Here is a 12,129-nt window from a genome sequence, read left to right on the forward strand (position 1 = left end):
AGCTTCCTTCCTGTTTGGTTGCTGGATCTTAGGCTTGTGCCCCATCATCAAGCCAGAGAAGTGTGAGTTCAAGTCCCCTCTGCTCTGAGTGTATCTGTGCTGTGCCTAAACATGCAAAGAACTCCCTGCAATTTGAGCACTCTGGAAACCGTACTTGGCTTTCTGGTGGCTGTTAACTGACTTTCCAAGTGCCCCTTCCAAGCCTGCACAGTGATCGTAAGAAATGGTCATCATTCAAAGAATGCTACGTGCAATCTTTCTGAAGACTGCTTCAAACTAAAATAATTTTGCTTTTAATTAAGTCTCTAGTTTAATCAATTCAAGGTCAAAATGGAAAGGGAAAGAAGTCCAAAAGGAGAGTGGCTGGACTAAGGCAATGCCTGTATCACAAATTTAACAACTCTGTGCTATGGTTTTCTACTCACTGAGTAGATTTCCTTATGTTCAAAAATCTTCCAGATAGGCTAAAGGCCAGAGTAATTAAAACAAACTATTTATTCCAAGTTCCATCGATTAAGGTTTTTCAGAAGTTGTTACGGAAGTGAATGCTGAATCCAGAAATGCGCGTTCACAGCTGTAGCATTTACAATGAAGTTAATATCCACTTGACCTTGATTTAAAAGACTCAAGGTGTTATCATTCAGAATCCATGAGGAAAGTTTCGAAGTCCAGGTCCAAGTCCGAGACAAGGGCCCTTACAAAGTCATCGATAGAAGGACACTTCTGCAGCATACCTGCAAACAAGGAGAAGTCAGCCAGCACGCTCACCTGCAGGCAGTAAGGAGGACAGAGACACACATGCAGTCTATACCCCAGGGGAACACTCTGGCTTTTTGAAGTAACAGCATAGGATGACTATAAGGACCTTACAAAAAGCACGGGGGGGAAAAAAGTCATGGGCAGTGTGTGTGAGGTCTCGAAGCTATTTATGACGTTAATTCTTTTTTACCATCTAACCAATGCTTAGCATAGAGATTTAGGCCGAAATATGTTTCCCAGGGTTTTTATTTTGCAGATATTACTACATACTTGGAGTGATGTTAGAAGACTAAATTTTTCAGCATCTTTACTGGGGTGATTCAGTATTTAATACATTTAATTACTTACCAGGTCTTATTATCAAGCTCTGTACACTTTAAAATCAATCAAGCATTTATTCTTTTGCTGAAATCTTACATCAGAGTCAAGTTACTGTCTTTCCTCAGATTTTCCTATTTTGGAGAACACCTAACTTTGCAGCATGCTAACTGTGTAATGAGGAAGTCACTTAAAATCTCTGGTGCTCAGATTTCCTCATCTAAATATAATGTTGCTATAATGATAAGAAGATGTGATAGAAAGCAAGCAGGCATTGTGCCTGGCATAAATTAATTCAGTTAAAGCCTGAGTTTATCTCCATTCTTCACTCCAAAGAAGCCAAATACAAATATTTGAACAATCAATCTTGTTGCCTGGACCTCTGTTCTTGGCAGATATGCCAACTCAGAGGTTAAACAGGATGCTTTATACAGTAGCATTTAATCTGGGGGATCTTATAAAACTAATTCCAACGCTGATACAGTAACAGCCAGCCAGAATCCTCTACTATCCCCTAAATCTTTAAAAGAATTCAATGAACAAGTCCTGAGTATTTGCTGTGTGTAAGGGTCAGGCCGGGTCGTAAGCAAAGACAAACAGGAAGTCCCAATATGAGGGCAAGAGGGACACAACCAAAAGGAAACTGTGCGGAACTGGACGTCCAGTTGGGGAAGAAGCTAACCTTGACCCCTACCACATACCATACATAAAAAATAATTTGAAATGGGCACAGGACTAATTGGGAAAGCTAAAATTATGATGTGTTTGGAAGAAAATATATTTATTTGTGTGCTTTTGAGGTAGGCAAAGGGTCCTTTGGACGAGGAAGTCAAAACCATACAAGAACAAAAATTGCTATCTTAGATTTCATCAAAATTGAAAACTTCTACTCTTTAAAAGAAACCATCAAGAAAATGAGTAAGTGAATGACAGAAGGAGAGTAAACACTCAACACAATGTATCTCACATAAGGCTGGTACCCAGAATATGGGAAGGACTCCACCTGATCATAAAACCATTAAAAAAAATTAAAAATGGATGAAAGATTTGATCAGACCTTTGAGAAAAGATATCCAAATAAACACACAACTAACAGGCACTGAGAAGACACATCATCACTGTCATCTGGGGGAAAGAAAAAAATCACACACATACCACCAGAATGGTTAAAGTTAGAAAGACTACCACCGCCAAAGGTAGGCGAGGCTGTGGCGACCTGAACTGTCAGGCCTCGGCGGTGAAGGGCAAAATGATAAAAGCACTTCGGAGAAGCTCTAGCAGTTTCTCATACAACTAAGCACACACCTACCCTATGTATGACCCAGTGGTTCATCCCAGGCATTTGCCTGAGGGAAATGAAAGCATGTCAACAAAGGAAAGGACTTCACAGCCCCAGCCTGGGGACAATGCACTTTCCATCAACAGGATATGGACAAACATGTGGTCTGTTCATAAAGTGGAATACCACTCAGCAACCAACAGAAACAAGCTACCTATACATGTAACAACCGGGATGGAACTCAAAGCATAACACTGAATGCAAGAAGCCTTACACAAAGGAGTACATATTGTTGGATTTCACTTACATGAAGTTCAAAAATGGTCCAATCTAACTTGTGGAGAAAAAAATCAGGACAGTGGTTGCTTTTGGGAGCAGACATGGCAGTTGACTGAAAAGGGACACAGGGAACTTTCTGGTGTGATGGGAATGTTCTACATCTGCACAGTGACTTGTGTTACAAAGGTGCATGCACGTGTCAAGATTCATCAGATGGTCTCTTAAAAGATTTTTGCATTTCACTGTATACAAATTTTACTTAAACAAGAAAAGTGACTATTGAACTCTCATTAATGCTATGCATGTAAAAGTGCATAGGGATAAAATGTACAATGTCTACAACTTGCTTTAAAAAATGTATATATATGAATGATGGGTTGATAGGTAGACTGAGGAATGGACAAGAGGTGATAAAGCAAATATAGCAAATGTTACTTGTAGCATCTAAATGGCAATTATATGAGTATTTACTATTCATACAATGTCTCTAGATGTTTGAAAATTTTTTATATAAAATGTTTGAGAAAAATTGTGACTGTTCATAGCACTTAAAGTGCAGTCAGTGAGGGAAGAAAGAGAGGAAGATGAATTCTGATGGACAGATTCAGAAGGCTCTGTGCAGGGCTGGGATCTGAGCAGAAATTAAAAAATGGGGAGATGTAGGTTCATATTAGGGCCTTTGAGTTGGGGAGGATAACATAGAAAAGGCCCAAAGTGGGGAAATGCAGACCACATGCTGCCCACTGGGTGGTCTGGCGGGGCTGGCATAAGCGGGGAGGAGGTGCTGGGAGAGGCCTGTTCCAGAAGATTCTGTAGCTGGGAATCGGAGAGAGCAGGAAGGGGAAGGGTGGCCGTGCTGGAGCACAGGGGGACACCAGAGGCCTGCCATGCTAGGTGCCAGGGGTGCTCTGCCCGCAGGCAGCAATGCTTCTGCCAGCAGGGAGAACTCAGACTTCGGGACACACAGCCCTGCTCTGTGTGGGAAACAGCCCGAGGACTAGTTTGTATGGTGGACATGAAAACAGCGGCTCCAAACACATATTTATAAGCCACCAGTTAGACTCGGAGTAGTTAAAAACAGTAAGAATATTGTAATATTTTCAACTGTAAACCAAAGTATTTTCATCTTCCTTCAAGTTCAAATTCTAATATCCCCATTTTAGGAAATACCTGAGAAATAAGGAGAATTTCTTACTTTTTTAAAATAAAAGTATTGTTAATATACAACCTTATGTTGGTTTGAGGAGCATTTCACTGCGATGTCTTTATTTGTGAAATTAAAGTTCAAAACACAATTTTCTTTTTACAAGAAAATAATCTCTATTGATGAAAAAAGGCCTCTCCTTTGGTCCAGCTGTGTCACACTAATGACACTGAGTCTTTGATGACTGCTGAAGTAGCACATTTCACATCGTATCTTCTAGATGGAGGTTTTTACTCAAATAGATGCAATCTGATTAATAAATCAGGTTTCATCCATTTTCTATGTGCCAGGTTTCTTAATATAGGGAACATTTAAACATGGCTTTCAATCAGATGTGTTAACCTATTTCACCACTTTCCTCCTTTTAGTATGTAAAACATTCTATAATTAAATGACTGGTCGTTTATAATTAAATGACTAGAACTGTCAGAAGGCAAAACTCATTTATTCAGAGCCAACCTATTCGGTTAAGCATGGCCCTTCTGTCCCTTTGAAGTGGTTCATTTCAGCTTGACAAACCGCCAATATAAATATGACCTTGCTCTGTCCTTGGCAAATGGACCTGACTAGCACACATCCTTCTCCAATTTCCCATCTTCAACCATTCCTACATTTCAGAGAATGGCCATTCTGGCAACAAAGAGAAAAACATTTACACTCATGGCATTTTAAAATACAATCTGATCAGAGCTCAATGATTTCGTAATTTTGTATGTTATGTGATTGCTGAAGATGAAGGTACACAAAAAAGGGAATCAGGTCCAAAGGGGAGAAAGCATAGTTCCTGGGCCAGGAATTCTCCTGGTATATTGTTGTGCTATCCTTGCTTTAATTAGATTGAAATGTTTTTCAAGTGTCAACATGAACTAACTTCTACACAGAGAATTAAAAGAAAAATAGTGTTTTCAGGCAGTTCCACAAATAAGAAAAATTGAAGTTCACTTTTATATATGTGTATAGTCCAAAAATTCCAAGAACTCTTTTGATTTTTTTTTTTTTTAAGCTGACAAAGATGTCCTCTTTATCTTTAAGCCTTAATCTTAAAGGGTGATGATTAGACTTGCAGTTTCTTAAGAAGCCCTGGGAACCAGGTTAGAGCTCTTAGGGCTATCGGTGAGTGGGTGGGTACAAACACGTATCACTGCAGAAATCACTTAAATTAGGCAGGAAATAGACTGATTTTGCCAAAATGATGGAAATAAACAACAACAACTTTACAACTAAAAAGACAAAAGTGTTGACAGGAACGTTAAGAAGGACAAAACTGCATTAAGACACACACTGCGCTGCACGTATTTGTTCATAAAAGGAAAATAGGTGGTTGAGTTTTGTTTCCCTGTCCTACTCGGAGGAACAGAGAATATTTAATGAGTAGTTCAAGAACAATGACTTAATTTATTTTTCTCCTCATTTTACCTGAGAGGCAAACGGGCTAATAAAAGTTGGTACAAGCCAGAACATTTCACCTCGACTACTCTGCTAAAACTAGCATGTTTCATGACCCTGAAGCACCAGGGCAATTATTCTAGGCCTGACTAAAGTAAATTATGATATCAAAAGGATTCCAAGACTGGCTCTTGAAGCAGTAAGGGTTTCCAAATTACACCATATGCCATTCTTTCTGGTGACTGTTGACAAAAAGCTGGAAATAAAGTAAGAATAAAGACACGAGGCGTGAGGCCCTGACCCACAGACAGCTAGTATAAAAAGGGTTTACTGGAAAGACACAAACAGTGAAATGATGACGGCAGCTCTCTGTTGAGCATTTACTACGTGCCAGGCTTAGCACTACTGTGCTAAGAGCAGTAACTCATCTGATTCTTAGAACATAACTGTGAGGCAACTATTTTACAAGCAAGAAAATGGAGCAAAGAGGCCATACAACTCTCATATTTTTTGCCCAAGTCTGGTCCAGAGCCCATGCTCTTCGCACACCTCATGCCCCGGAATTTCATAGAATACTACACATGCTAAAAAGGTCCATATTGAAATATCAACATTCTGGATATGACAAAACCAGAAAGCATGGAGAACTTCTGGGAAAAAAAGTCCAATAGCTTCCTAATGGCACCCACCTTACTAATTGTCCCCTCACTGCCTTGAAGACAGAGCCCAAAGATCCTTAACTTTTTGGGCAACTCGGCTTCCATACTCTGGTGTACACTTCACAGGAATCACAACTATGTACCCATCCACGGAGGCAGAGGACAGAGAAGACTGGGAGCAGTCTCTGGTGGAGACGCAGTGGGCTTTGCCCAGCCGTGACTGGGACAGGCGCCCAGGTCATGGCCAAAAGCCTCTTCCTCTCAGGGCACAAAGCTTGGCTGTGCCCGGCTGCTGCTGGAGTTCTTCTCTAGGCCTAATACTAGGAGAAAAAAGTATCTAAGAGTTTTGCACCTTAGACATTTTCTGGATGGCCTCCAGGTGTCTGTGGTAACCCCTTGCAAACAGAAGCCCTTACATGTTTAAAGACTCCTAACTATGCATATTTCAATGCTTTTACCAAGAAAAAATTCTGTCAGCCCCAGGTTGAGTTCAATACATGTACAAAGTTGCAAGCTCACACCCTGTTATTTTGTAATATATAATATATAACCTAACCAAGCCATCATTTAACTATCAACATATTCTTGGCATGAACTCTTTAACCTCTTAAGTGCCCATTTGGATGTACAATTAATACAGTTATTTGAAAACATGTGGGGAGAAAATGGCTGGCAGTTTGATTATGCCTCTAAGCCAAGCTGGCAAAGATGGAATCTTGTCTTGGCCCCCTTTACCAAGTGCCTGGGGTGAAATGGTCTGTGTATCATTTCATTTAGAAAATACAGGGGATTACTGGGGCAATTAAAAAACATTAGAATTATTTTAAGCCTCAGAAGGAAAGCAGCATAGTTACATCTCCTCTTTCAGTCTATTTCATATATTGCTTAACATCAACTAAGGCTGCCCAATCAAACAAAACTGTGGTTCAGTGGGCTCAAAGTTAGTGACAGCAAAGATGTGTGAATGAAGAAATGTGTGAATTTCTTTAATTTATTCATTCATTTGCTCATTCTGTACCTTACTGTGTAATGTGAATTTAAGGCTGGCAAAAAGATCACATTATTTATTAGGAAGACACTACAGAGAAAAATTATTAACAATATGCTTTATAGAAATATATATCTAGTGGTTGTAAAAGTGTAGCTCCCAGACTAATATCATGAGTACGACCTGGGAATCTGCTAGAAATACAATTTTTCGGTCCTACCCTAGACCTGATGAGTCAGTACCTGGGGGTTGGGCTCACCCCTCGGTGTTGTGATAAGCCCTCCTGGTGTGGGATGCGTGACCAAGTATGGACACACTGCTCAGACAGGTGTGCAGGAACTAATTGAAGTGGAAAATGAGGGAACACTTTTCTCAGCTGGCAATGGTAACCTGAAAGATGGTGAACAAGGAAGATGTACTGGTTTTCTATTTAACTAAACTAAAAATTACTGATTTTTCAAATGAAATAGGAAACAATCTTGGGAAACAAAGGTGGGATGTGTTTGGGACACTGTTCAAAGTTATGATCCCAAGCCCCAAAGAGTTGACACAGCTGGCTGGAAAAGCACCTTGAAGGATCGAGTGGATCTGGCAGGAAAAGAGCCTTAAAGTCTGGGGAAGGAGGAGGAGGCGGCGCCCAGGAGCTGTGAGAGGAGGTGTGGACACTGTGCCTAAGGACCGGCCTAAGAAGGTTCCCAGGTGGGAGGCATACTTCAGGGCTTAGCGGCGGTATTTTTAGTTTTAAAAAAGAAGCACAGGCTCTTCCTTAATAAATTTAAGAAGAATAAAATCATACAGAGTATCTCTTCTGACCAGAACAGTATGAAACAAAAACTGGAGAAAACACAAATGTGGAGGCTGAACAGCAGGCTACTACACAACTGATGGGTCAGTGAAGAAGTCAAAGAGAAAATTAAAAAAAATATTGGAAGAATAATGAAAATAGAAATACAACAATTCAAGATGTTGGTGCTACGGTAAGTGCAATTCTAAGAGGGAAGTTTATCACATTAAAAGTCTACCTCAAGAAAGAAAAATCTCTATTTAACCCTAAACACTTGAAGGAACTAGAAAAATTAGAGCAATACCCAAAGTTATTAGAAGGAAGGAAATAATAAAGATGAGAGGAGAAATAAATGAAATAGGGACTAAAAACCAAAAGATCAATGAAACTCAGAGCTGGTTCTTTAAAACAATAAACAAAATTGACAAACCTTTAGCTTCACTCATCAAGAAAAAAAGAAAGAAGACTCAAAATCAGAAATGAAAGAGAAGTTACAATTGACACCACAGAAATACAACTATAAGAGATTACTATGAAAAATTACATGCCAACACATTGGACAATCTAAAAGAAATGGATAAATTCCTTGGAAATATGCAATCCACCAAGATTGAACTAGGATGAAATAGAAAATCTGAATGGACCAATTATTATTAATGAAATCAGATCTGTAATAAAAAAACTTCAAACAAAGTCGAGGATCAGATGGCTTCACAGAAGAATTTTACCAAACCTTTAAAGAAGACGTCATGCCTATCCCTCTCCAGCTATTAAAAAAAATCAAGAGGAAGGAAAGCTACCAAGTTCATTCTGCAATCACCTGGCAGAAAGACCAGCATCACCTTGATATCAAAACTAGACAAAGGTACTACAAAAAAAGAAAATTACATACCAGTATCCCTCATGAACACAGGTATAAAAAGCCTCAACAAAATATTAACAAACTGAATTAAAAAATATATTAAAAGGATCCAGTTTTAATTCACCACAACCAAGTGGAATTTATTCTGGGGTGCAAAGACAGTTCAATATCTACAAATCAATCAATGTGACACACCACATTAGCAAAAGGAAGGATAAAAACCACATGGTCCTCTCAATAGATGCTAAAAAAAGTATGACATAATTCAACCCCCATTCATGATAAAAGCCCTCAACAAAGTGGGTACAGCAAGAACATATCTCAACATAACATAGGTCATATCTAACAAGCCCACAGCTACCATCACATTCAATGGTGCTGGCAAAAGCTGAAAGTTTTCACTTTAAGGTCAGGACCAAGAGAAGGTTGCCCGCTCTCTTTTATTCAATACCGTACTGAAGTCCTCACTATGGCTAGGCATCCCCATTGGTAAGGAAAAAGTAAAACTGTCACCATTTGCAGATGACATGATACTCTATATAGATCCACCAAAATACTAAAATCAGTAAATGAATGGAGTAAAGTTGAATTCAGTAAAGTTCAGTAAAGTTACAAAATCAATATACAGAAATCTATTCCATTTCTATATGCAAACTACAAACAGAAGTTAAGAAATCAACCCCACTTACAATTACATCAAAAAGAATAAAACACCTAGGAATAAATCTAACCAAGGAGGTGAAGGCCTGTACTTTGAAAAGTGTAAGACACTGATGAAAGAAACTGAAGAAGACACAGATAAATGGAAAGCTATTTCATGCCCATGGATGGGAAAAATTAATATTGTTAAAATGGACATAATACCCCAATCAACAGATTCAGTGCAATCCCTACCAAAATACCAATGCCATTTCTCACAGAACTAGAGCAAATAATCCTAAAATGTATATGAAAGCACAAATGACAATGAATCGCCAAAGCAATCTTAAGAAAGAATAACAAAGATGCAGGTATCAGTCTCCCTGGTTTCAAACTATGCTACAAAGCTAGCTAATAATCAAAACAATATGGTACTGACACAAGAATAGGTACATAGATGAATAGAACAGAACAGAGAGCCCAGAAATAAACTCACACCTACATGGTCAATTTCTATATGACAAAGGAGGCAAGAATATACAATGTGGAAAAGACAGTCTCTTCAATAATTGATGCTAAGAAAACTGGACAGCTACATGTAAAAGAATGAAACTGGATTACTGTCTTATACCATACACAAAAATTAACTCAAAATGGATTAGAGATCTAAATATAAAACCTGAAACCATAAAACTTCTAGAAGAAGACATAGGCAGTATTCCCTTGGACACTGGCATTAGTAATTTTCTTCTGGCTATGTACCCCCAAGGCAGGGGAAACAAAAGCAAACATAAACAAGTGGAACTACATGGAACTACAAAGCTTCTGCACTGCAAAGGAAGCCATCAACCAAAGGAAAAGGCAAACTACTTCACAGGAGATATTTACAAATGATGTATCTGATAAGGGGCTCAGACCCAAAATATATAAAGAACTCCTACAACTCAACACCAAAAAAACCCCAAGTAATCTGATTAACAAAATGGGTGGAAGACCTGAATAGACATTTTTCCAAAGACTACAGATGGCCAAGAGACACATGAAAAGATGTTCAACATCACTAATCATCAAGGAAATGCAAATCAAAACCACAATGAGGTATCACCTCACATCAGTCAGAATGACTAACATCAACAAGACAAGAAATAACAAGTGCTGGCAAAGGTGTGAGCAAAAGGAACCCTCCTACACTGCTGGTGGGAGTGTAAATTGGTGCAGCCACTATGGAAAGCAGTATGGAGGTTTCTCAAAAAACTAGAAAAGCAGAAATACCATACGACCCAACAATTTCACCTTTGGGAAATACCTGAAGAATACAAAGTCACTAATTAGAAAAGATACATCACAGCATTATTCACAATAGGCAAGATATGGAAACAGCCTAAATGATGTCCACCAATAGATGAATGGATAAAAAAGATGTGTGTGTGGGTGTAATGGAATATTACTCAGCCATAAAAAAGAACGAAATCTTGCCATTTGTGTCAACATGGATGGACCTATAGGGTATTAATTCTAATTGAAATAAGGTAAAGGCAAGTATATTTTTTACTTATATGTGGAATCTAAGAAACAGAACAAATGAAGAAGCAAAACAGAGACAGACTCATAGACATGGAGAACAGACTAGTGGTTGCCACAGGAGAGAAAGGGGTAGGTGGATGGATGAAATAGGTATAAGGGCAGAAAATTAGTGAGACTATTTGGTATCTTGTTCTGGGTGATAGCTACATGAATGTACACAGATGTCAAAATTCATCAAGCTGTACACTTAACATTTTATTGCATGTACCTCAGTAAAAACATTTGTATACATGTCTATGTTCTCTGCTGAACTGTAAATTCCTTAAGGGTACAAATTTTATCTTATTCATGCCTGTATTTCTTGCACCCAGCAAACCACAGACACAAAATAATTGCTTAAGAGACAGCTATTGTCATAAACAAGAAAAGAAGAAGAAAAAAAGCAGCACAGCATATACTGATTATAGAAACCGCCTAGAAATAGTGCTTTGTGTAGCCAAGCTCCATGCCACACTGGAGCAAGCAGACCCACACCCCTGGGGAGTCTGCTCATGCGTTCATGAAAACCAAAATGGAATGAGTACCTGTGTGCCAAGCACTGTGTGCCAGAGACACCAGACACACAGACATGAGCAAGAGAAGATTTCTGTTCTCAAGAAGTTCAATATTTGGGAAGGAAACCACTGAAATACGTAGTTGTTCATGTAGAAAAAAATACATATAAAACACAGAGCTGGTGCAAAGGAGGGAGCTGATAACTGCTGGGGGAGGAGACACCCGGAGACTGCGCAGTGCACGCTGTCAGCAGACAGGTGGTCTCTGAGTGTGAACTGCGTGCAGCGGGGAGCCCACAGACAGAGGCGTGAGTACAGCCAGGGCCAGGCACACTGCGGACAGAGAGAGGCTTTGTCGTGTTGCTTTTTCTGCTACCTAGTCCCCATTTCCCTTCTGGTTGCAGGACTGATTTCACTCTAGAGCAGTGGTTCTCAACTGGAGGCAATTCTGTCTCCCACCCCCCAGGACACTGGACAATGTCTGAAGACACGTGTGGTCGCTACACTGGGGGAGTGCTGTGGGCACCTAGTGGGTAGGGCCAAGGAAACTGCTGAGCCCCATCTCATGCACAGGCTCAGTCAGGCCGAGGCCCGAGCTCCTGCCGCTGTCCTCCAGTGAGCACGGCCTGCTGGAGCTGCTGGCTGGAGGGCCTCCCTGCCGCACTTCCGCCAGCTGGGTGGGCCAGGTGCATCCCTCCTGGATAGCAGGCTGAAGGTGGCTGGCACTGGTTCACCGGCACCAACACCCGGACACCGGAGCTCTCGTTTCTACCAAGACTCCTGAAGCGCCTCTTCTGAGCCCTGCTTTGCCTTCTCTCTGATTCTGTGGCCTCCTCCATAAGGTTCCCCAAAATTCCTTTGCTATTTTGGTAAACCAGAGTTGCTTCTATTTCG

At 40.0% G+C, this 12,129-nt stretch overlaps 1 protein-coding gene across 1 annotated transcript in view; it reads right to left on the reverse strand.

The window, feature by feature from the left end:
- Positions 1–472: 472 nt before the first annotated feature.
- The window catches only part of MIPEP (mitochondrial intermediate peptidase), a 200,453-nt gene continuing 188,796 nt past the window's right edge, over positions 473–12,129 (reverse strand). Inside the window, exon 19 of the mRNA XM_073227530.1 lies at positions 473–734. Coding sequence (XP_073083631.1) covers positions 637–734 — 98 coding nt within the window. The 3' untranslated portion in view covers positions 473–636. The remainder of the gene's footprint in view (positions 735–12,129) is intronic.

The sequence above is a fragment of the Manis javanica genome, chromosome 1 (assembly GCF_040802235.1).
Source record: "Manis javanica isolate MJ-LG chromosome 1, MJ_LKY, whole genome shotgun sequence".
NCBI lineage: Eukaryota > Metazoa > Chordata > Mammalia > Pholidota > Manidae > Manis > Manis javanica.